The sequence below is a fragment of the Lampetra fluviatilis genome, chromosome 3, assembly GCF_964198595.1.
Source record: "Lampetra fluviatilis chromosome 3, kcLamFluv1.1, whole genome shotgun sequence".
Taxonomy (NCBI): Eukaryota; Metazoa; Chordata; class Hyperoartia; order Petromyzontiformes; family Petromyzontidae; genus Lampetra; species Lampetra fluviatilis.
Window position 1 is genome coordinate 1,166,771 of NC_136277.1, and position 24,704 is coordinate 1,191,474.

Consider the following 24,704-nt stretch of genomic DNA (forward strand, 5'->3'; position numbering starts at 1 on the left):
GAAGCGACCAGCGACCTGCCCGTCGCAGATGATAGCTCAACGACGTGGGCTCGTCGTCGTCGTCGTCGTCGTCGTCATCGTCGTCATCGTCGTCCGGGCTGTGGACGGGAGGCTGGGGGGGGGGGGGGGGTCTCTGCGAGGTGCGGCGAGCGACCGCAGCGACTCGGTGTCTCCGCCCAGCAGGGGGCACCGCTCGCCAACGTCGCTCGGTGCCTTCCCCCCCCCCTCGCTACGGGGAGGGGGGGGGGAGTCGTTTCCGTTTCTCGGTTTCGGCAGAAAAAGTTCCGGCTGCAGCGGCAACAACAACAACAACGTCCCCCTCCCACCCACCACCCACCCACCACCCACCCCCTCCACCACCACGCTCCCCCCAAACTCTCGCTTCTCCAAGTTGACTTCGCCCACACGGACTGAAGCAGCCGCCGTAATGGTCATCGTCATCATCATCGCCGTTTGCTTGGCCTGGAGTTGTGTGTGTGTGTGCGAGTGTCTTTGGAGTGTGTGTCTAGTTGAGCGTGTGAGTGTGTAGTGTGAGTGTCGTGAGTGTGTGTCGCGTGTGTATTTGCTGCACTGCGAATCTGGCGACCCGAGTTCGATTCCCGCTCACGGCCAACATCGGTGACGATTATCTGAACCGGCCCTGGCCTCCCCTAGGTTGACTCGGCCTCAAATGAGTACCCGGTGCGGCGTGTAAACATTGCCACTGGGGAGAAAAAAGCGGTCGGGCGTGGTGCTGGCCACCCACCCCCTCGTGTGCTGTTCCGACCTTCATAGGTGCTCGCTAACAGCACTTGCCCCTACAGCCTGTTACAGGCTACACGGGGGATCTTTGCCTTTGTGTAGGAGGGTTCAGGAACATTGCACACTCGTGAGAGCCTAGGTGACGAGAGTTACGCGTTTATTAATGAATAACTAGAAGTACTTGAGTCTGTGTGCATAGTGTGTGCATATGGTGTGGGTTTGAGGGTTTGTGTGTGTTTATATTTTGACTTAAAGTTTTCGTGACTGCAGGAATTCACGTTCTTTGGGTCTTTCGGTAAAGTCACGTGGATAGGTTCAAAGAAAATTTTAAAAAATAACAAAAAAGCGATGACGTTTCGATCGCAACACAAGCGGTCGTCTTCAGCAAAAAGGGGAAGTCGTCGTTTTTTGTTTCGACGAGGAAAGCTTTAAGTCTTTGTCTGTGTGAGTTGATGTGGACCTTTGTTTGTGTGTGTGCATAGAAAGTGTGTGTGCAGCGATGAACAAAGACAAAGATCCCCCGTGTAGCCTGTAACAGGCTGTAGGGGCAAGTGCTGTTAGCGAGCACCTACGAAGGCCGGCACGGCACACGAGGGGGTGGGTGGCCAGCTCCACGCCCGACCGCCTTTGTCTCCCCAGTGGCGATGTTTACACACCGTGCCGGGTCCTCATTTGAGGCAGAGTCGACCTAGGGGAGGCCCAGGACCGGTTCAGATAATCACCGTGCGTTGGCCGTGAGCGGGAATCGAACCCGGGTCGCCGGGTTCGTAGCGCTACGTAGCGCTACCCGCCACGCACCCAGCAACTCTACAGCTCACCGTGACCGCCCACCCCCCATCAAGACGCTCAAAACATTCGGGGAGATGCTTGTCAAACGCACTTGTTTAGGCCCCTGTTTATTTTCCTTCCTGCTGCTGTTTAAAGTCGCCCCGTGTTTATTAACCGCCGGGGAAATGCTGACTGCGGGGTTTTTATCCCCCTCCCCCCCCACCACCCTCGCAAAAAGATTCCCACCAAAGGGTCTGGTGGCCCACGGCAACGCCTGGCCCCACTCCCCCCCCTCACCTGGCCCCTCCCCCCCCTCACCTGGCCCCTCCCCCCCCTCACCTGACCCCTCCCCCCTCTCACCTGGCCCCTCCCCCCTCTCCCCTGGCCCCCCTCTCCCTTGCCCCCTCCCCCCCCTCACCTGGCCCCTCCCCCCTCTCACCTGGCCCCTCTCCCTTCTCACCTGGCCCCCCCCTCTCACCTGGCCCCTCCCCCCCTCACCTGGCCCCTCTCCCCTGGCCCCCCTCTCCCTTGCCCCCTCCCCCCCCTCACCTGGCCCCTCCCCCCTCTCACCTGGCCCCTCTCCCTTCTCACCTGGCCCCCCCCCTCTCACCTGGCCCCTCCCCCCCTCACCTGGCCCCTCCCCCCTCTCCCCTGGCCCCCCTCTCCCTTGCCCCCTCCCCCCTCTCACCTGGCTCCACTCATTCCTAGCCACAGCGGCCTCTCGTGCGCCGCGCCGTCGAAGCACTTGCCCCCAGCAGCAGTGCGTGAGCGGCTACCTGGGGGATCTTTGTCCGCGTGGCTCTGCGTGGGTCTTGGGGCCGCCGTGCGAGCGCGGGGGTCGTGGTGGACCCATCCGCGTGCGGGCGGGCGAGCGGGCGGGCGAGCGGGCGGGGGTCGTGGTGGGAGTCGTGGTGGATCCCAGTGCGGGCGAGCGGGCGGGCGAGCGGGCGGGGGTCTTGGTGGGGGTCGTGGCGGGGGTCGTGGTGGATCCCAGAGCGTGCGGGTGGGGGTCGTGGTGGGGGTCGTGGTGGGGGTCGTGGTGGGGGTCGTGGCGGGGGTCGTGGTGGATCCCAGAGCGTGCGGGCGAGCGCGTTCTGTTTATCCTCAAAACCAACTTGGCACTGGCGCAAAGAGAGCCGCTCCTTTCAATCATGATGGGGGGAGCGGCAGGGGTTGTCACGACTTTTTCCCCTCGCCCCTCGCTCTTCCACCCCCCCCCCCGCTTATCACCGAACGAGCTGCGTGCTGGAGGGGCAGCCGTGACTCGTTGGGTCTCGTGCGGTAGCAACAACAACCCCGGCCGCCCCCCCGCAGGGTCACGAGGTTGAAGGGCGCGTGGGGTGACACGGGGGGGGGGGGGGCGCGGTGTCGGAAGTGACAATTGGAGACAGACGCACGCGCGGCGATCTTCCATTGTTGTCGAACACAAAGCGGCACATTGACAACAGCGGGCGGTGGGACTGGGGGGCGGAGGGGGGGTCGGCTGGGGTCACGTGGAGCTGCCCCTGCCCCCTAAGTGACGATGGCGATGATTGCCCGTTGCGTTGCCCGCGCCAATCGCCGTGCCCGCCGTGGCCGGGCGCGTCACCCGAGCGGCGGTTCAAGTTCATGTATTAGGTGTAGCCCTGTGAGCCATTCGGCTCTTGAATCGGGTGCAACCGCAACAAAAAAAAACATGAACAAAAAACATCTTGAAGTGAATATGTAACTGAGTGCAAACAGAAAATCCAAGAAAAGACGGCACAATATTGCAAAAAAAAACACCGTACGCCAACGCTGTGTGCAAAAATCCCAGTGGGATGCAAGTCAAACAGCCAACAACAACCACAAGACAACTTAGATTAAGGCCATCAGTCTTAACTCTGTACTACACCAAACAAACATGGCTAATCCAATACACTTTTCGAAATCACCAAAATAAAGCCATGAAAGCAATGCAACAGTGATCATAGGAAGTGTGACGGTGGATTATCCCTCGCTGTGGCCTGTCGCCGACGCGAGCGGGATTTGGAAGGTCCCACTTGTGACGCTGACGGCGCTAGTCAACTGCTGTTGACACTCCTTCCCTTTATTAATGCTACTACCCCTATCCCCTCCCTTTGATGCTGCTAATCCTGCATAATGCACGGGCATAATATGACTTTGAAACCCCCCGCCCACCTCCTACGCATTTCACAAGTAGTACTAATCACATACCTGCATTTCCCATAAATATGCAAAATTCCTCTTGATATGCAAATTATTTTGTCAAGGCGCCCTTTCCACCTTCCAACCCAGATTAAATATACGCTCCAAGCGTGGTGTTGTTTCATTCAGACGCTGTCTCCCCGACAGACCTGGTCTTCACCTGAGGACGGCTGCTTGCGTTGTGGCCGAAACGTCGTGAGAATTATTTTATTTTTATTATTTTATTATTTCCATTCTACGTCACTTTACCTTAAGAACCAAGAGGATGCTGTTGATGCTCTCGCAGTGTTGACCAGGGCTGTCGACGGGCTCGAACCACAAGTGGCGAGCGCGCTACCGCCAGGCCGCGTCAAATCCTGTGCCACGTTTGTAATGCTGCTGCTGCTGCTGACCATGATGATCGCCACGGTGGCGGGAAGTTGACCACCTCGCCCGGTATACAGGAGGACGTGGGTTCGATCCTGACCCTGACGATGTCTGCTGCTGAATATTTTGAGTCTGCGTCTCTCATCATCGTCATCATCAGGGTGGCTAGGAGATGTTAACCACCTCGCCCGGTATACAGGAGGACGTGGGTTCGATCCTGACCCTGACGATGTCTGCTGCTGAATATTTTGAGTCTGCGTCTCTCATCATCGTCATCATCAGGGTGGCTAGGAGATGTTAACCACCTCGCCCGGTATACAGGAGGACGTGGGTTCGATCCTGACCCTGACGATGTCTGCTGCTGAATATTTTGAGTCTGCGTCTCTCATCATCGTCATCATCAGGGTGGCTAGGAGATGTTAACCACCTCGCCCGGTATACAGGAGGACGTGGGTTCGATCCTGACCCTGACGATGTCTGCTGCTGAATATTTGGAGTCTGCGTCTCTCATCATCGTCATCATCAGGGTGGCTAGGAGATGTTAACCACCTCGCCCGGTATACAGGAGGATGTGGGTTCGATCCTGACCCTGACAATGTCTGCTGCTGAATTTTTTGAGTCTGCGTCTCTCATCATCGTCATCATCAGGGTGGCTAGGAGATGTTAACCACCTCGCCCGGTATACAGGAGGATGTGGGTTCGATCCTGACCCTGACGATGTCTGCTGCTGAATTTTTTGAGTTTGCGTCTCTCATCATCGTCATCATCACAGTGGCTAGGAGATGTTAACCACCTCGCCTGGTGTACAGGAGGTCGTGGGTTCGATCCCGACCCTGACGCTGGCTGCATATTTGGAGTTTGTGTGGTCGTGTGGATTTTCCTCCGGGTCCTCCACATCGAGGAACGTGCTCTTAAAGTATTTTGCTGCAATACATTTCCACATGACGAGCCCCGCTTGGTTGAGCTGTGATTTGTGGCCGGGTCGCTTCTGAAGCAGAGCTACTTAGCTCAGTGGGCCTTCCCTGGTATAATAAAGAAGTCGTTTGATGATGATGATGATGCTGCTGCTGCTAACCACGATGCTGGTGACGCTGATGGTGAACCGTCGTGACGCTGAGCTTGCTTCTCGTGGAGCCACCCTCCTCTGCGCCCGGTTGGGGGGGGGGGGCGGGGGGCTTCTCCCCCCAGCGGCAGCTGTCCCCGTGCGGCACAAGGCGACTCGGGAATTCGTCTGCCAGCGGGCGATGGCGCGGTTTGCCCTTGCTCCGATTTCTCTCCGTTTGCGTTCGGCGCAGCGGCGGTCACCCCCGGTCGCTCGTCCCGGCCTCCCTCGAGCGCGGCCTCGCCTCGCCCGCCTGCGTGCGTGGAACTGTGGCCGTCCGTGACGTAGAACGCCCCCCCCCCCCTGCCCCCTCCCGCCGCAGAGCTGAAGATGTTGGAGCAGATGTACAACGGCACGCAGGTGCCCGAGGAGGAGAGCGTCTGCGCCTACTTCAAGATCCGGCAGCAGCTGGCGCGCCTCGCCCGCGACGTCGAGGAGTTTGTCCGCCGCCCCAAGTACTGCATCCCCTTCCTGCAGCCGGGCCGCATGGTCAAGGTGCGCGCCGGTGGGGGAGGGAGGGAGGGAGGGCGAGAGGGCGAGCGGGAGAGTGAGAGGGCGAGCGAGTGAGAGGGCGAGTGAGATGAGCAAGTGAGAGGGCGAGCGGGCGACCGAGTGAGAGGGTGAGGGAGCGGGGGAGTGAGGGAGCGGGCGAGTGAGGGAGCGGGGGAGTGAGAGGGGGAGTGAGGGAGCGGGCGAGTGAGGGAGCGGGCGAGTGAGAGGGTGAGCAAGTGAGCGAGAGTGAGAGGGTGAGCGAGCGACCGAGTGAGTGAGAGGGCAAGTGTGAGGGTGAGCAAGTGAACGAGATGGAGAATGAGCGAGCGAGAGAGTGAGTGAGGGAGAGGGTGAGCGAGCGACCGAGTGAGTGAGAGGGTGAGCGAGCGACCGAGTGAGTGAGAGGGTGAGTGAGCGACCGAGTGAGTGAGAGGGCGAGCGAGCGACCGAGTGAGTGAGAGGGCGAGCGAGTGAGTGAGAGGGCGAGCGAGTGAGCGAGAGCGACCGAGTGAGAGGGTGAGCAAGTGAAGGAGATGGAGAGTGAGCGAGCGAGGGGGGAAGCGAGTGGGTGAGCGAGCGACCGAGTGAGTGAGAGAGCGAGTGAGTGAGCGACCGAGTGAGAGGGTGAGCAAGTGAAGGAGATGGAGAGTGAGCGAGCGAGGGGGGAAGCTGAGTGAGCGGGCGAGTGAGAGGGTGAGCGGGCGAGTGAGAGGGTGAGTGAGAGGCAGCGGGCGAGTGAGAGGGTGAGCGAGAGGGAGAGTGAGTGAGAGGGTGTGCGAGGGAGCGGGCGAGTGAGAGGGTGAGTGTGTGTCCTAGTGTCTGTATGTGGAAAGTGATAGTGTAGGGGTTAGCGCACCGCGCTTCGAACCCAGCAGAGTTCCCCGAGTACCCGGTGCGGCGTGTAAACATCGCCACAGGGAGCGACAAGGGCAGCCGGGCGTGGTGCTGGCCTCCCACCCCCTCGTGTGCCGTGCCGGCCTTCACAGGTGCTACTCGCTAACGGCACTTGCCCCAACAGTCCGTGAAGGCTGCACGCGTTTGACTACGATCCAGGCTGGGTTTCACCAGGCTGGATTGTGCCGAGGAGCTCGCGAATCCTTCGAAAGGTCTGGACGCACTCGCGTCACTGGGCTGTTGTTGTGTTGCGGGTCCGAGCGGTGTGCGCGCACATCTGCTTGAATGTGCGTGTGTGTGTGTACCAGCGTGTGCGTGAGCACTTAGTCAATTCGATTCTCCCCCCACCCCCCCCCGCTACTCCTCGTCGCCTTCCGTGTTCCCCGGGAATCTGCCTTCCATTAGCGCCGTGATATTGACCACATAACTCACACGATGGCCGCTGCCCGCTGGGCGAGGGGGGGTGGGGTTCCCAGGGACCGAGCCAGCCTCAGTAGGCGCTCGCTAACAGCACCTTGGAGATCCGTCTTTGCCGCGCCGACGCCGGATTGATGCGGTGGCTCGGAGCGGGGGGGGGGGGGGCCGGCTGAGCGATGTGTTTTGCCGTTAACCCGTAGCCACATTGGCCACGACCGTCCGCGCTCGTTCGTTCCCTTTGAGCTCGTCGCTTTGGCGAATTCCCCCGCTGGTTCGCGTTCGTTTTGGCGCAGGGCACGGCCTCTCCGCAGAGCGGCAGGCATCCGTGCACGCGCGGGGAGATTAGGGCGCACAAACAAAGAGAAAGATACCCCCCCCCCCCCACAACCTTTATCAGACGCTTGAGGCAACTGCGGGTTCGCGAGTAGCACCGATGAAGGCCGGCACGGCGCACGAGCAGTGGTGGAGCGGTTAGCGCGCCGCGAGTCCCGCCCCGCGGCCACAGACACCGGCGACGATGATCTGAACTGGTCGTGGGCCTTTCCACGGGAGACCAGAGGTCGCAAACGGGTTTTGATTCCTTACCCGTACCCGTACCCGGCCGCACCAGGGTCGTAAACGTGTACCCGTACCCGGCCATACCCGTACCCTACCCGTACCCGGCCGGGTAGGGTACGGGTATCGGGTACCTGATTGCGACCTCTGGGATGAAGCCATGTTGCAGGCGCGGGTGGGTTGATTCTAGGAACTTGAATTGTGAGAAGAGACAAGACGTTGGGAAATGAGTGACAAACGGTGACTCACCAGTGACTCACGGCCTACCCGTACCCGTACCCAGCCGCACCAGGGTCGCAAATGGGTACCCGTACCCGGCCGGGTACGGGTAGCCGGGTATCGGGTAGGGTACAGGTATCAGGTACCCGGTTGCGACCTCTGCGAGAGACTTGGCCTCAAATGAGTTACCTGATGGTGCGGTTGTGTAAGTAAGGGCGCCGTGCTGACCACCCACCCACCAGCCTGCCTTGCGTGCCACGGTGCCGGGGCTTCGTACGTTCTTTGACTCTGTTAGCAGCGCTTGCTCCATGCGTCTGTTCAAGGCCAAGCGGGGTGGGGTGGGGGCCGGGGGGGAGCTCTTCGATGGACTTGATGACGCTCTGCTGGTTGTCGTGCGACCGCGCAAATTCGTTTGTACGCACGTACGCACGCACATACGCACGTATGCGCGTGCATCTCTGGCGGCGACGGTAGCGGTGAATGTGGTATTTGTGGGGTAATCGTGAATGTGACATTCAGGGGGATGTGCGATGCGGTGGCCACTGAGCTTCCCTTTGTTCGCTGCGCACGTGCGTGGGCTCGCGACGGGGCCACGAGCCTCCCCTGAAGCCCCCGCGCGCAAGGAAACGAGAAATGTCACCGGTGCCCCGGCATCGTTCGGATCAGAGAATCCACCCAGAATTTGTAGCGTTTATCGCGTTTTTGGCGAAACCGGATGATTCCAGCCAGCGTTGTCGTTTTTTTTCTTTCTCAACGATGCGTTTCATACGGGGGGCCAGAGAGAGATATGGGGGGGAGCGTTTCATGAAATGGCAAAGGCTAAGAAAAAATGTAACGGCCGCTTTTATTTTGAGATGCGAGCGAAGGGTCCTGCCGTGGAATCAACCAAAGGATGAATTTATTTATTTTTCCCACCGAAGCGTCGAGGCCTCTGCCTCTCGTGCCACCCCCCCCCAACCCCGCTCAGTCCATTGGACAGCCCCCCCCCCCTCGAAGCGGTGCGCCTGCTTTATCCACCGCGGAAGGGAGGGGGGGATGATGGGCCGAGTCGACCCCCACAGCGACCCGGATTTGAACATCGCCACCTTTCCGAGCGCGGAGCCGCCCCTTGGCGTGCCGCTGTCGTCGTTGTGATGGTGATGGTGGTGGTGGTGCCGTGGGACCTTTTGTTTGTCGTTGTGGCCAGTATCAAAGTGTGAAATAAGAATCGGTTTTACCCTTTATGGAAATCAAACACCAAGTATATGATAGCGAGGGTGGTGGTGATGGGTGGTGATGGGTGGTTGTGAGGGTGGTGGTGATGGGTGGTGGTGATGGGTGGTGATGGGTGGGTGATGGGTGGTTGTGAGTGGTGGTGGTGAGGGTGGCGAGGGTGGTGGTGGTGGTGGGTTGTGGGGATGGGTGGGTGGTGGTGGGTGGTGTTGGTGGTTGGTGGTGGTGGGTGGTGGTGGTGGTGGGTGGTGGTGGTGGGTGGCGATGGGTGGTTGTGAGTGGTGGTGGTGGTGAGGCTGGCGAGGGTGGTGGTGGTGGGTTGTGGGGATGGGTGGGTGGTGGTGATGGGTGGTTGTGAGTGGTGGTGGCGAGGGTGGTGGTGGTGGGTGGTGATGGGTGGTTGTGAGTGGTGGTGGTGGTGGTGAGGGTGGCGAGGGTGGTGGTGGTGGTGGGTTGTGGGGATGGGTGGGTGGTGTTGGTGGGTGGTGGTGGTGGGTGGTGGTGGTGGGTGGTGGTGGTGGTGGGTGGTGGTGGTGGGTGGCGATGGGTGGTTGTGAGTGGTGGTGGTGAGGGTGGTGGTGGTGGGTTGTGGGGATGGGTGGGTGGTGGTGGTGGGTGGTTGTGAGTGGTGGTGGTGAGGGTGGTGGTGGTGGTGGGTTGTGGGGATGGGTGGGTGGTGGTGGTGGTGAGGGTGGTGGTGGGTGGCGATGGGTGGTGGGGATGGGTGGGTGGTGGTGGTGGTTGGTGATGGGTGGTGGTGGTGGTGGTGGTGGGTTGTGGGGATGGGTGGGTGGTGGTGGTGGGTGGTGGTGGTGAGGGTGGTGGTGGGTGGCGATGGGTGGTGGTGGTGGTGGGTGGTGGTGGTGGTGGGTGGTGGTGGTGATGGCGAGGGTGGTGGTGGTGGGTGGTGGTGGTGGTGGCGATGGGTGGTGGTCATTGTCTGCCGGTTTGCCAGCAGGTTAAGAACGAAGAGGACGACTTTGGTTGGGGCGTCGTCGTCAACTTTCACAAGAAGACCAACACGAAGGTGACGACGCACGCACAGAGATCCATAGAGTTACACAGAGATCCATAGAGTTACACAGAGATCCATAGAGTTACACAGAGATCCATAGAGTTACACAGAGATCCATAGAGTTACACAGAGATCCATAGAGTCACACAGAGATCCATAGAGTTACACAGAGACCCATAGAGTTGCACAGAGATCCATAGAGTTACACAGAGATCCATAGAGTTACACAGAGATCCATAGAGTTACACAGAGATCCATAGAGTTACGTAGAGATCCATAGAGTTACACAGAGATCCATAGAGTTACACAGAGATCCATAGAGTTACACATAGATCCATAGAGTTACACATAGATCCATAGAGTTACACAGAGATCCATGGAGTTACACAGAGATCCATAGAGTTACACAGAGACCCATAGAGTTACATAGAGATCCATAGAGTTACACAGAGATCCATAGACACACACACAGATCCATAGAGTTACACAGAGATCCATAGAGTTACACAGAGACCCATAGAGTTACACAGAGATCCATAGAGTTACACAGAGATCCATGGAGTTACATAGAGATCCATATAGTTACATAGAGATCCATAGACACCCACAGAGATCCATAGAGTTACACAGAGATCCATAGAGTTACACACAGATCCATAGAGTTACACAGAGATCCATAGAGTTACATAGAGATCCATAGAGTTACACAGAGATCCATGGAGTTACATAGAGATCCATAGAGTTACATAGAGATCCATAGACACCCACAGAGATCCATAGAGTTACACAGAGATCCATAGAGTTACATAGAGATCCATAGAGTTACATAGAGATCCATAGAGTTACATAGAGATCCATAGAGTTACATAGAGATCCATAGAGTTACATAGAGATCCATAGAGTTACATAGAGATCCATAGAGTTACACAGAGATCCATAGAGTTACACAGAGATCCACAGAGTTACACAGAGATCCACAGAGTTACACAGAGACCCATAGAATTACACAGAGATCCATAGAGTTACACAGAGATCCATAGAGTTACACACAGATCCATAGAGTTACACAGAGATCCATAGAGTTACACAGAGATCCATAGAGTTACACACAGATCCATAGAGTTACACACAGATCCATAGAGTTACACAGAGATCCATAGAGTTACACAGAGATCCATAGAGTTACACAGAGATCCACAGAGTTACACAGAGATCCATAGAGTTACACAGAGATCCACAGAGTTACACAGAGATCCATAGAGTTACACACAGATCCATAGAGTTACACACAGATCCATAGAGTTACACAGAGATCCATAGAGTTACACAGAGATCCATAGAGTTACACAGAGATCCATAGAGTTACACAGAGATCCATAGAGTTACACACAGATCCATAGAGTTACACACAGATCCATAGAGTTACACAGAGATCCACAGAGTTACACAGAGATCCATAGAGTTACACACAGATCCATAGAGTTACACAGAGATCCACAGAGTTACACAGAGATCCATAGAGTTACACACAGATCCATAGAGTTACACACAGATCCATAGAGTTACACAGAGATCCACAGAGTTACACAGAGATCCATAGAGTTACACACAGATCCATAGAGTTACACACAGATCCATAGAGTTACACAGAGATCCACAGAGTTACACAGAGATCCATAGAGTTACACAGAGATCCACAGAGTTACACAGAGATCCACAGAGTTACACAGAGATCCATAGAGTTACACAGAGATCCATAGAATTACACAGAGATCCATAGAATTACACAGAGATCCATAGAGTTACACAGAGATCCATAGAGTTACACACAGATCCATAGAGTTACACAGAGATCCATAGAGTTACACACAGATCCATAGAGTTACACACAGATCCATAGAGTTACACAGAGATCCATAGAGTTACACAGAGATCCATAGAGTTACACAGAGATCCACAGAGTTACACAGAGATCCATAGAGTTACACAGAGATCCATAGAGTTACACAGAGATCCACAGAGTTACACAGAGACCCATAGAGTTACACAGAGACCCATAGAGTTACACAGAGATCCATAGAATTACACAGAGATCCATAGAGTTACACAGAGATCCATAGAGTTACACAGAGATCCATAGAGTTACATAGAGATCCATAGAGTTACACAGAGATCCATAGAGTTACGTAGAGATCCATAGAGTTACACAGAGACCCATAGAGTTACACAGAGATCCATAGAGTTACACAGAGATCCATAGAGTTACACAGAGATCCATAGCGTTACACAGAGACCCATAGAGTTACACAGAGATCCATAGAGTTACACAGAGATCCATAGTTACACAGAGATCCATAGAGTTACACAGAGATCCATAGAGTTACACAGAGATCCATAGAGTTACACAGAGATCCATAGAGTTACATAGAGATCCATAGAGTTACACAGAGATCCATAGAGTTACATAGAGATCCATAGAGTTACACAGAGATCCATAAAGTTACACAGAGACCCATAGAGTTACACAGAGATCCATAGAGTTACATAGAGATCCATAGAGTTACACAGAGATCCATAGAGTTGCATAGAGATCCATAGAGTTACACAGAGATCCATAGAGTTACATAGAGATCCATAGAGTTACACAGAGATCCATAGAGTTACACAGAGATCCATAGAGTTACACAGAGATCCATAGAGTTACACAGAGATCCATAGAGTTACACAGAGATCCATAGAGTTACACAGAGATCCATAGAGTTACACAGAGATCCATAGAGTTACACAGAGATCCATAGAGTTACACAGAGATCCATAGAGTTACACAGAGATCCATTGAGTTACACAGAGATCCATAGAGTTACACAGAGATCCATAGAGTTACACAGAGATCCATAGAGTTACACAGAGATCCATAGAGTTACACAGAGATCCATAGAGTTACACAGAGATCCATAGAGTTACACAGAGATCCACAGAGTTACACAGAGATCCATAGAGTTACACAGAGATCCATAGAGTTACACAGAGATCCATAGAGTTACACAGAGATCCATGGAGTTACACAGAGATTCATAGAGTTACACAGAGATTCATAGAGTTACACAGAGATCCATAGAGTTACATAGAGATCCATAGACACACACAGAGATCCATAGAGTTACATAGAGATCCATAGAGTTACATAGAGATCCATAGACACCCATAGATCCGTAGAGTTACACAGATTCATAGACACACACAGAGATCCATAGAGTTATACAGAGATCCGTAGAGTTACATAGAGATCCATAGACACCCAGAGATCCGTAGAGTTACACAGATTCATAGACACACACAGAGATCCATAGAGTTATACAGAGATCCGTAGAGTTACATAGAGATCCATAGACACCCAGAGATCCGTAGAGTTACACAGATTCATAGACACACACAGAGATCCATAGAGTTATACAGAGATCCGTAGAGTTACATAGAGATCCATAGACACCCAGAGATCCGTAGAGTTACACAGATTCATAGACACACACAGAGATCCATAGACACACACAGAGATCCGTAGAGTTACACAGAGAATCTCGTGGAGTGACTTTGCGTGATCCCCGTGCCAACGATGGCGCCACGCAGATCGTCGCCAGCGCGGAGCCGGAGGCGCTGTACGTGGTGGAGGCGCTGCTGCGCTGCTCACGGGAGAGCGCGCGGCTCCCCCACACCGAGGCCTCCAAGCCCCCGCAGCCCGGGGACAAGGGGGAGATGCAGGTGAGAGGGGCGGGAGATGCGGAGTGAGAGAGAGGGGAGAGGCGGAGAGACTTAGCCAAACTATTTTTATTTTGCCAGGTAAGTGGCTCATCATCACGTGGCAATTCACAGCAGCCGGAGAAACATTCCACGTGACCACGGAGAGAGAGGAGAGCCAGACCTCCTGCGTACCAGGCGAGGTAGTCAACATCTCCTAGCCACCGTGATGATGATGAATTGGGATGGACCCACGACCTCCTGCGTACCAGGCGAGGTAGTCAGCATCTCCTAGCCACCGTGATGATGATGAGAGAGACGCAGACTCCAAATATACAGCAGCAGGCGTCGGGCTCAGGATCTAACCCACGAACTCCTCCGCCGGGGCGAGATGTGTTTTGAAATGCGGGTGACAGGGATGTGAGAGGGAGACTTGAGAGAGAAGGGGGCTTATCGGTCACTGCGCGTTGCGTTCCACCAAATCGCCGGTCACACAATCCCGCTGTGACGGTTCAGCCGGTTACCGCGACAAAAATCCCCGGCGCGGTCCACCCCGAATGGCGAAGGAGTGCGCTTCGTGGCCACGTGGCCCCCCCCCCCACCACCCCTCCCCCCCCCCCCGTCTGGGCAGGAACTACCGGGCTCTGGATTCCTCTCCGCAGGCTCCGTGGCGTAGAACAAACAAACAGGGCCTAGCAAAAACAAACGGCGCATGGCGAGGGCCCCGCACGGCGGCCCGCAGGCCTCGCCACCCCACGGTGCCGTGCCAGAACGGTCGTCTGTGCGGCGCGTCCCCGTGTGTGTCTCCGTGTGTCTCGGTGTGTCTCGGTGTCTCCCCCCGTGTCTCTCCCCGTGTCTCTCCCCGTGTCTCTCCCCGTGTCTCTCTCCGTGTCTCTCCCCGTGTCTCTCCCGGTGTCTCTCCCGGTGTCTCTCCCCGTGTCTCTCCCCGTGTCTCTCCCCGTGTCTCTCTCCGTGTCTCTCTCCGTGTCTCTCTCCGTGTCTCTCCCGTGTCTCTCCTGGTGTCTCTCCCGGTGTCTCTCCCCGTGTCTCTCCCGGTGTCTCTCCCCGTGTCTCTCCCCGTGTCTCTCCCCGTGTCTCTCCCCGTGTCTCTCCCAGTGTCTCTCCCCGTGTCTCTCCCCGTGTCTCTCCCAGTGTGTCTCCCAGTGTCTCTCCCTGTGTCTCTCCCCGTGTGTCTCCCCGTGTGTCTCTCCCCGTGTGTCTCTCCCCGTGTGTCTCTCCCCGTGTGTCTCTCCCCGTGTCTCTCCCCGTGTCACCACGTGTCTCCCCGCATCTCCCACCGTCTCCCCCACTTCTCTGCTCGCCCGTGGACCGGCCTCCGCTGCCAGGAGGGGGTGGGGGCAGCCCCCAACTCCACCCCCCCATCCTCCTCACCCCCCAAGCAGCCCTTTGTTCAGTGTCATCCTTTGTTTTGTTCAAACTTTCCTTCCCTGACCCTCCACCCCCTATCTCCTCAGCCCCCCCCACCATCTACTCAGCCCCCCCCCCCCGTCCCGGTGCCTCCCGCAGCGGAGAGCTCCGCTCTCGCTTCCCATTCGCAGCGCCGGTCCGGAGCGCGCTGCTCCGTGCGGTGTCGGGTTTCTCTGCATCTGCGGTGCCGGATGAAGCGAGCGTGCGGGGCCTGTAGCGTTACGTTATCAAGGGGCCCTGAATTAAACAAAAATGTGAAAACACATGATCCCTTGTATAAAGGTGTCAGTTTTGGTGCCAGCTAAAAGGGTAAAAACCTATTACTATATTTTGCCACAGGTAAAGGAGGTCTCATAGTGTAAATGCTTACCTTGAGCTCTCAATACTCTGATAGTGCGCCGTTTTTGAGTTGTACGCCTTTTGGCGTCATCTGGTCCAACACCAGTGGAGACTCGGCTCTAAGAAAAGAAAGCGTGGTGGGAGATCCCCACACGCGTTGAATTGCGTCGCGAGCCGTCACCCCGTCGGAACGTGGGATTGGGGAACCCACGGCAGGTTCACGACGTCGGGGGGGGGGGGCGGAGGGTGAAAGGCCGCACGGCCAGACAGAACGGTGACGGCCGACGATCGACGCTAATAACGGAGCGAACAGACGCAGAGCGGAACGCGTCCAGAGAGAGAGAACACATCCGTCGCGAAGGTGGAGCGATGATTATTTGACTACGGTTTGCTATTTTTACTTTACCGGGTAACTGCCCACTGAGCCATAGAGCTCTATTTGGTGACCTGGTTGTCACAAATGATAGCTCAACGGAAGTGGCTTATAATCAAGTGGAAATGTATAGCAGTCGCCAAATGCTGTTAACGCACACGTTGATTCTAAATGTGTAAGGAAAAACCGGAGGACCCGAAGAAAAATCCACGTGCCCACAGGGAGAGAGAGAGAGATGCAAACTCCAAATATACAGCAGCAGCAGACGTCGTTAAGGTCGGGATCAAACCCAACGACCTCCTGCATAACAGGCGAGGTAGTTAACATCTCTTAGCCACCGTGATGATGATGATAAGAGAGACGCATGCAAACTCCAAATATACAGCAGCAGCAGCAGGCGTCGTCACGGTCGGCATCGAACCCACCGACCTCCTGTAAACCAGGCGAGGTAGTTAACATCTCCTGGCCACCGTGGCGCCCGATGAAATTCGTTTCGCGTGCCGTGCGGAGCGTCACATCGCTGGATCGCGGGAGGTCGCGGCGGCGGCTTGGCGAGGGCCTCTATCCAGCAGTGGATCGACCGTGGCCGACGATGACGGCGGCTGATGATCCCGTTGTTTTGTCGCCGGCGATGGCAGGTGGTGCCGATCACGCTGGGCCTCATCACGGCGCTGAGCAGCGTGCGTCTCTACCTCCCCAAGGACCTGCGCTCCCACGACAACCGGCAGAGTGTCATCAAGTCCATCGAGGTACGAAGGCAACAGGCCCCCCCCCCCGTGTGGCCTGCCACACACCGCGTGGGCAAGTCCTGCATGGAGAGACACGGGGAGGCACGGGGAGACACTGGGAGGCGCGGGGAGACGCGGAAAGACACAGAGACGCGGGGAGACACTGGGAGACACTGGGAGACACGGGGAGACACGGGGAGATACTGGGAGAAACGGGGAGACGCGGAAAGACACAGAGACACGGGGAGACACTGGGAGACACGGGGAGACACGGGGAGATACTGGGAGAAACGGGGAGACGCGGAAAGACACAGAGACACTGGGAGACTCGGGGGAGACACGGAGAGACACGGAGAGACACGGAGAGACACGGAGAGACACGGAGAGACACGGAGAGACACGGAGAGACACGGTGTGACACGGGGAGACACGGGGGAGACTCGGGGAGACACGGAGTGACACGGGGAGACACGGAGAGACACGGGGAGACACGGAGACTCGGGGGAGACACGGGAGAGACACGGGGGAGACTCGGGGAGACACGGGGAGACACGGAGAGACTCGGGGGAGACGGAAAGACACAGACACTGGGAGACACGGAGAGACACGGAGACTCGGGGGAGACACGGGAGAGACACGGGGGAGACTCGGGGGAGACTTGGGGGAGACACGGAGAGACACGGGGGAGACACTGGGAGACACGGGGAGACTCGGGGAGACACGGGGAGACTCGGGGAGACGCGGGGAGACACGGGGAGAGTAGCTGCCCCCGAGTGGCTGATGTTTTGTTCACACCGCACCTGGGTTCGCGTTTGAGGCCGAGTTGGCCCAGTGTCGCGGTCGGCGCTGCCCTGCGCCGTGACCCCGGCGTCCCGAGTTGGATTCTCGCTCACGGCCAACACCAGCGACGGATTACCCTTAACGGGTACCTGGCCCTCCCCTAGGTCAGCTCGGCACGTACAAAGGCAAAGATCCCCCGTATAGCCTTAACAGACTGTTGGGGGCAAGTGCGCTAACCGCTGCACTACCGCCACACACAACAACAACAACCGCCATTCGCCACTAAGTGGCGGTGACGTCACCACGACGCTTGTGCCAGGCCATGTGCACATTGAGGCCACGTGAAGTGTCGAACGCTTGCTGGCAGGAGGTCACGGGGCAGACCCAGCAGGTGCCACGGGTCGACCGACTGAGATAATCGAGATGACTGGCTGATGCACCACCTCTGCCCCCTACTGTGCCAACTTGCTGTGCTTTAGCCACCCGGCGCTCCGCTCATTGTTATGAGTGTCGCTCCTCCACCCTCCGTTGTTGCTGGAGGGCGACTGCCTCCAACTGCCCAGTAGCGTCCTTCACGAGCCTCCTCCACTGAGGCCGATCTTGACACCGCTGGTACCAGTCATCGACAAGTCCACACAGCTCCACGTCCTTCTGTACCACGTCACTCCATCTCTTCTCTAGCCCGTGCCGCGCCCGTTTAGCCCCCTCAATCCGGCCGAACAGACACACGCACGCACACGCGCACACACGCGCACACGCACACGCACGCACACGCCCCCTGAGTGGCAGAGTCGTGAAACTGGGGTTCATATTCTTGAAAGTAAAAAGCAAACATTGTATTTGTATTTTCTATCTCTCCGTGACTTTACCGAAAGAACCAATAATATGAATCCCTGCAGTCACGAAAGTTTCAAGTCAAAATTAAACCGGACTTTGTTTGGGGTGGACGGGCTGCAAGGGGTCCTGGTGGTGAGGTGGAGGTCACTCGGTGGAGATTTTTTTGTTCTGTGTCGTGGCTGTGTGCACGGCGCTTTCTCTGTGTGTGCATGCGTTGTGCTTGTGATGTGCTTGTGATGTATGTGATGTGTGTGTGTGATGTGTGTTTACGCATCGCTGGGCGAACCGCGGGGCGCTCTCCGCTGGGTAAACACACGGCGCCTGTCCGTGCCGACTTGCTGTCGCGAGGTCACGGGTTCAAATCCCGCTCGGCGCTGGACTCGGCACTCCGCCATTCGTTGTGGTCGTCGTCGTCGTTAATGTGGTCGTGACTTGCAGCGATCGCCTTTCCCACTCCACTTGAACTCCGTTCGTTAACTCGTTCTCTCCCCGTTTCGCGCCGGGAAAACCGAGCCGAACGTGGCCGTGGTCACCGCCACCGTGGTTGTTGTCGTTGTTGTGGTCGTTATTGTTGTTGTCATTGTTGTTGTCGTTGTTGGCGTCGTTGTTATTGTTGTCGTCGTTGTTGTCGTCATCGTCGGTGTTGATTTTGTTGTCATCGTTGTTGCTGTTTTGGCATCGAAATCGACTCCTTCCGCGCAGCGGCGGCGTGCTGTCATCACGACGCAGTCCCAGAGACCCGGCTAGAGGCCATCTCAGCTGGTCACCCCGCTCTCAACGCCAGCTGCAATCACCCCTCCACTCTCTCCTCCACCCTCCACTCTCTCCTCCACTCTCTCCTCCACTCTCCCTTCACTCTCTCTCCACTCTCCCTTCTCCACTCTCCCTTCACTCTCTCTCCACTCTCCACTCTCCGCCACCACAACCGCAACCACCACCACAACCGCCGCCACCACCACCACCACCGATCAAACGACCGGCCCTGGGAGAGATGGGGGGTGGGGGGGGCGAGAGGCGAGCGAGGGGGATCTTTAGCCGAGTGTGGGGGGTAGAGGGAAGCGGGTGGGTGGGGGGTGGGAGGGGGGGGGTTGTCGACTGACGGATTGAGCGGGGCGAGATGAGAGGGGAGGGGCGGGAGAGTGCGTGGAGGGGGGGTGAGAGGGGAGGGGCGGGAGAGTGCGTGGAGGGGGGTGAGAGGGGAGGGGAGGGGCGGGAGAGTGCGTGGAGGGGGGTGAGAGGGGAGGGGAGGGGCGGGAGAGTGCGTGGAGGGGGGTGAGAGGGGAGGGGAGGGGCGGGAGAGTGCGTGGAGGGGGGTGAGAGGGGAGGGGAGGGGCGGGAGAGTGCGTGGAGGGGGGTGAGAGGGGAGGGGAGGGGCGGGAGAGTGCGTGGAGGGGGGTGAGAGGAGAGGGGAGGGGCTGGAGAGTGCGTGGAGGGGGGTGAGAGGGGAGGGGCGGGAGAGTGCGTGGAGGGGGGTGAGAGGGGAGGGGCGGGAGAGTGCGTGGAGGGGGGTGAGAGGGGAGGGGCTGGAGAGTGCGTGGAGGGGGGGTGAGAGGGGAGGGGCTGGAGAGTGCGTGGAGGGGGGTGAGAGGGGAGGGGCTGGAGAGTGCGTGGAGGGGGGTGAGAGGGGAGGGGCTGGAGAGTGCGTGGAGGGGGGTGAGAGGGGAGGGGCGGGAGAGTGCGTGGAGGGGGGTGAGAGGGGAGGGGCTGGAGAGTGCGTGGAGGGGGGTGAGAGGGGAGGGGCTGGAGAGTGCGTGGAGGGGGGTGAGAGGGGAGGGGCGGGAGAGTGTGTGGAGGGGGGGGTGAGAGGGGAGGGGCGGGAGAGTGCGTGGAGGGGGGTGAGAGGGGAGGGGCTGGAGAGTGCGTGGAGGGGGGTGAGAGGGGAGGGGCGGGAGAGTGCGTGGAGGGGGGTGAGAGGGGAGGGGCTGGAGAGTGCGTGGAGGGGGGTGAGAGGGGAGGGGCTGGAGAGTGCGTGGAGGGGGGTGAGAGGGGAGGGGCTGGAGAGTGCGTGGAGGGGGGTGAGAGGGGAGGGGCTGGAGAGTGCGTGGAGGGGGGTGAGAGGGGAGGGGCTGGAGAGTGCGTGGAGGGGGGTGAGAGGGGAGGGGCTGGAGAGTGCGTGGAGGGGGGGGTGAGAGGGGAGGGGCTGGAGAGTGCGTGGAGGGGGGGGTGAGAGGGGAGGGGCTGGAGAGTGCGTGGAGGGGGGTGAGAGGGGAGGGGCGGGAGAGTGCGTGGAGGGGGGGGTGAGAGGGGAGGGGTGGGAGAGTGCGTGGAGGGGGGTGAGAGGGGAGGGGTGGGAGAGTGCGTGGAGGGGGGTGAGAGGGGAGGGGCGGGAGAGTGCGTGGAGGGGGGTGAGAGGGGAGGGGTGGGAGAGTGCGTGGAGGGGGGTGAGAGGGGAGGGGCGGGAGAGTGCGTGGAGGGGGGGGTGAGAGGGGATGGGCTGGAGAGTGCGTGGAGGGAGATGAGATGAGAGAGGCAGGAGAGAGAGTGCGTGTAACATCGCCCTCTCACCGCCGTTGGCGATGTGCACGGTTGGCTACGTACAGTGCTAAAGAAGTTGGGACGCACGTAAATGGTCGTCCAGAAACACGCACATTAAAACGGAGGGAGATCTCTCCCAGGTTGGGGGGGGGTGATGTGGAGCTGGCCGGCTCGAGAGTTGATCAAGCTGCCTCGCGCGGTGCGGCCGGAGCGCCGGGTGGAGCCGCGGTGGGTGGTGGGTGTGGTGGTGGTGGGTGGTGGTGGTGGGTGGGTGGGTGGTGGTGGGTCGGTGGTGGTGGGTGGGTGGTGGTTGGTGGGTGGTGGTGGGTGGGTGGTGGGTGGGTGGTGGAGGGTGGTGGTGGTGGGTGGTGGTGGTGGGTGGTGGTGGGTGGTGGTGGTGGTGGGTGGTGGTGGTGGGTGGTGGTGGTGGTGGGTGGTGGTGGTGGTGGGTGGTGGTGGTGGTGGGTGGTGGTGGTGGGTGGGTGGGTGGTGGTGGGTGGGGGGTGGTGGTGGGTGGGGGGTGGTGGTGGTGGGTGGGTGGGTGGGTGGTGGTGGGTGGTGGTGGTGGTGGGTGGGTGGTGGTGGTGGTGGTGGGTGGGTGGTGGTGGTGGGTGGGTGGTGGGGTGGGTGGGTGGGTGGTGGTGGGTGGTGGGTGGTGGTGGGTGGGTGGTGGTGGTGGTGGGGGGGTGGTGGTGGTGGGTGGGTGGTGGTGGTGGTGGGTGGGTGGTGGTGGTGGGCGGGTGGTGGTGGTGGGCGGGTGGTGGTGGTGGGCGGGTGGTGGTGGTGGGCGGGTGGTGGTGGTGGGCGGGTGGTGGTGGTGGGCGGGTGGTGGTGGTGGTGGGAGCGGGTCTCTGACCTTGGCCCCTGAGGAGTGGTGCTGGGGTGGAGGAGAGGGAGTTGGCTTGCGCTCTCTGCTGCCGGGAAGGTGTTTGTGTGCTTCCTGCGCGTGTTCCTTTGGCGCACGGAGGACGTTGTGGGGGTGATGATGGGGGGGGGGGCGCTGCTATCGGACCGGACGGAGGTGGGGGGGGGCCATTTCGGAAGGAGCGATCATAGGACAGTGGCAAAAGGGAAATTCCATTCGCACTCTCCTGCCTCTCTCCCCTCTCATCTCACTCCACTCCCCTCCACGCACTCTCCTGCCTCTCTCTCATCTCACTCCACTCCCCTCCACGCACTCTCCTACCTCTCTCTCCCCTCTCATCTCACTCCACTCCCCTCCACACACTCTCCTACCTCTCTCTCCCTTCTCATCTCACTCCACTCCCCTCCACACACTCTCCTACCTCTCTCTCCCCTCTCATCTCACTCCACTCCCCTCCACACACTCTCCTGCCTCTCTCTCCCCTCTCATCTCACTCCACTCCCCTCCACACACTCTCCTACCTCTCTCTCCCCTCTCATCTCACTCCACTCCCCTCCACACACTCTCCTACCTCTCTCTCCCCTCTCATCTCACTCCACTCCCCTCCACACACTCTCCTACCTCTCTCTCCCTTCTCATCTCACTCCACTCCCCTCCACACACTCTCCTACCTCTCTCTCCCCTCTCATCTCACTCCACTCCCCTCCACACACTCTCCTGCCTCTCTCTCCCCTCTCATCTCACTCCACTCCCCTCCACACACTCTCCTACCTCTCTCTCCCCTCTCATCTCACTCCACTCCCCTCCACACACTCTCCTACCTCTCTCTCCCCTCTCATCTCACTCCACTCCCCTCCACACACTCTCCTACCTCTCTCTCCCCTCTCATCTCACTCCACTCCCCTCCACACACTCTCCTACCTCTCTCTCCCCTCTCATCTCACTCCACTCCCCTCCACGCACTCTCCTACCTCTCTCTCCCTTCTCATCTCACTCCACTCCCCTCCACGCACTCTCCTGCCTCTCTCTCCCCTATCATCTCGCTCCACTCCCCTCCACGCACTCTCCTGCCTCTCTCTCCCCTCTCATCTCGCTCCACTCCCCTCCACGCACTCTCCTGCCTCTCTACCCTCTCATCTCACTCCACTCCCCTCCACACACTCTCCTACCTCTCTCTCCCCTCTCATCTCGCTCCACTCCCCTCCACGCACTCTCCTACCTCTCCCCTCTCAAATCACTCCACTCTCCTCCACACACTCTCCTACCTCTCTCTCCCCTCTCATCTCACTCCACTCCCCTCCACACACTGTCCTGCCTCTCTCTCCCCTCTCATCTCACTCCACTCCCCTCCACACACTCTCCTGCCTCTCTCTCCCCTCTCATCTCACTCCACTCCCCTCCACACACTCTCCTACCTCTCTCTCCCCTCTCATCTCACTCCACTCCCCTCCACACACTCTCCTACCTCTCTCTCCCCTCTCATCTCACTCCACTCCCCTCCACACACTCTCCTACCTCTCTCTCCCTTCTCATCTCACTCCACTCCCCTCCACACACTCTCCTACCTCTCTCTCCCCTCTCATCTCACTCCACTCCCCTCCACACACTCTCCTGCCTCTCTCTCCCCTCTCATCTCACTCCACTCCCCTCCACACACTCTCCTACCTCTCTCTCCCCTCTCATCTCACTCCACTCCCCTCCACACACTCTCCTACCTCTCTCTCCCCTCTCATCTCACTCCACTCCCCTCCACACACTCTCCTACCTCTCTCTCCCCTCTCATCTCACTCCACTCCCCTCCACACACTCTCCTACCTCTCTCTCCCCTCTCATATCACTCCACTCCCCTCCACGCACTCTCCTACCTCTCTCTCCCTTCTCATCTCACTCCACTCCCCTCCACGCACTCTCCTGCCTCTCTCTCCCCTATCATCTCGCTCCACTCCCCTCCACGCACTCTCCTGCCTCTCTCTACCCTCTCATCTCACTCCACTCCCCTCCACGCACTCTCCTGCCTCTCTCTCCCCTCTCATCTCGCTCCACTCCCCTCCACGCACTCTCCTGCCTCTCTACCCTCTCATCTCACTCCACTCCCCTCCACACACTCTCCTACCTCTCTCTCCCCTCTCATCTCGCTCCACTCCCCTCCACGCACTCTCCTACCTCTCCCCTCTCAAATCACTCCACTCTCCTCCACACACTCTCCTACCTCTCTCTCCCCTCTCATCTCACTCCACTCCCCTCCACACACTGTCCTGCCTCTCTCTCCCCTCTCATCTCACTCCACTCCCCTCCACACACTCTCCTGCCTCTCTTCCCTCTCATCTCACTCCACTCCCCTCCACGCACTCTCCTGCCTTTCTCTCCCCTCTCATCTCACTCCACTCCCCTCCACACACTCTCCTGCCTCTCTCTCCCCTCTCATCTCACTCCACTCCCCTCCACACACTCTCCTGCCTCTCTCCCCTCTCATCTCACTCCACTCCCCTCCACACACTCTCCTGCCTCTCTCCCCTCTCATCTCACTCCACTCCCCTCCACACACTCTCCTGCCTCTCTCCCCTCTCATCTCGCTCCACTCCCCTCCACGCACTCTCCTGCCTCTCTCCCCTCTCATCTCACTCCACTCCCCTCCACGCACTCTCCTGCCTCTCTCTCTCCCTTCTCATCTCGCTCCACTCCCCTCCACACACTCTCCTGCCTCTCTCTCCCCTCTCATCTCACTCCACTCCCCTCCACGCACTCTCCTGCCTCTCTCTCTCCCCTCTCATCTCACTCCACTCCCCTCCACGCACTCTCCTGCCTCTCTCTCCCCTCTCATCTCGCTCCACTCCCCTCCACACACTATCCTGCCTCTCTCTCTTCTCATCTCGCTCCACTCCCCTCCATGCACTCTCCTGCCTCTCTATCCTTTCTCATCTCGCTCCACTCCCCTCCACGCACTCTCCTACCTCTCTCTCCCCTCTCATCTCACTCCACTCCCCTCCACGCACTCTCCTGCCTCTCTCTCCCCTCTCATCTCACTCCACTCCCCTCCACACACTCTCCTGCCTCTCTCCCCTCTCATCTCACTCCACTCCCCTCCACACACTCTCCTGCCTCTCTCTCTCCTCTCATCTCACTCCACTCCTCTCCACGCACTCTCCTGCCTCTCTCCCCTCTCATCTCGCTCCACT

General features: G+C 58.4%; 1 protein-coding gene and 1 long non-coding RNA gene across 4 annotated transcripts in view; one reads left to right on the plus strand and one right to left on the minus strand.

Moving 5' to 3' along the window:
* The window catches only part of LOC144950993 (exosome RNA helicase MTR4-like), a 120,648-nt gene that overhangs the window by 20,170 nt on the left and 75,774 nt on the right, over positions 1-24,704 (plus strand). The window contains 4 exon segments of the mRNA XM_078881207.1: positions 5,489-5,659; positions 9,912-9,980; positions 13,596-13,727; positions 16,482-16,592. Coding sequence (XP_078737333.1) covers positions 5,489-5,659; positions 9,912-9,980; positions 13,596-13,727; positions 16,482-16,592 — 483 coding nt within the window.
* LOC144951000 (uncharacterized) lies at positions 15,208-21,613 on the minus strand. 3 transcript variants are annotated; one of them, XR_013640444.1, is made up of 4 exons: positions 21,520-21,613; positions 17,372-19,170; positions 16,273-16,547; positions 15,208-15,589 (listed from the first exon to the last, which is right to left on the minus strand). It is a non-coding gene; the product is annotated as an uncharacterized LOC144951000 (long non-coding RNA). The 3 variants fall into 3 exon arrangements; XR_013640443.1 differs by having other exon boundaries at positions 15,208-15,368; positions 15,502-16,547; XR_013640439.1 differs by having other exon boundaries at positions 15,208-16,547.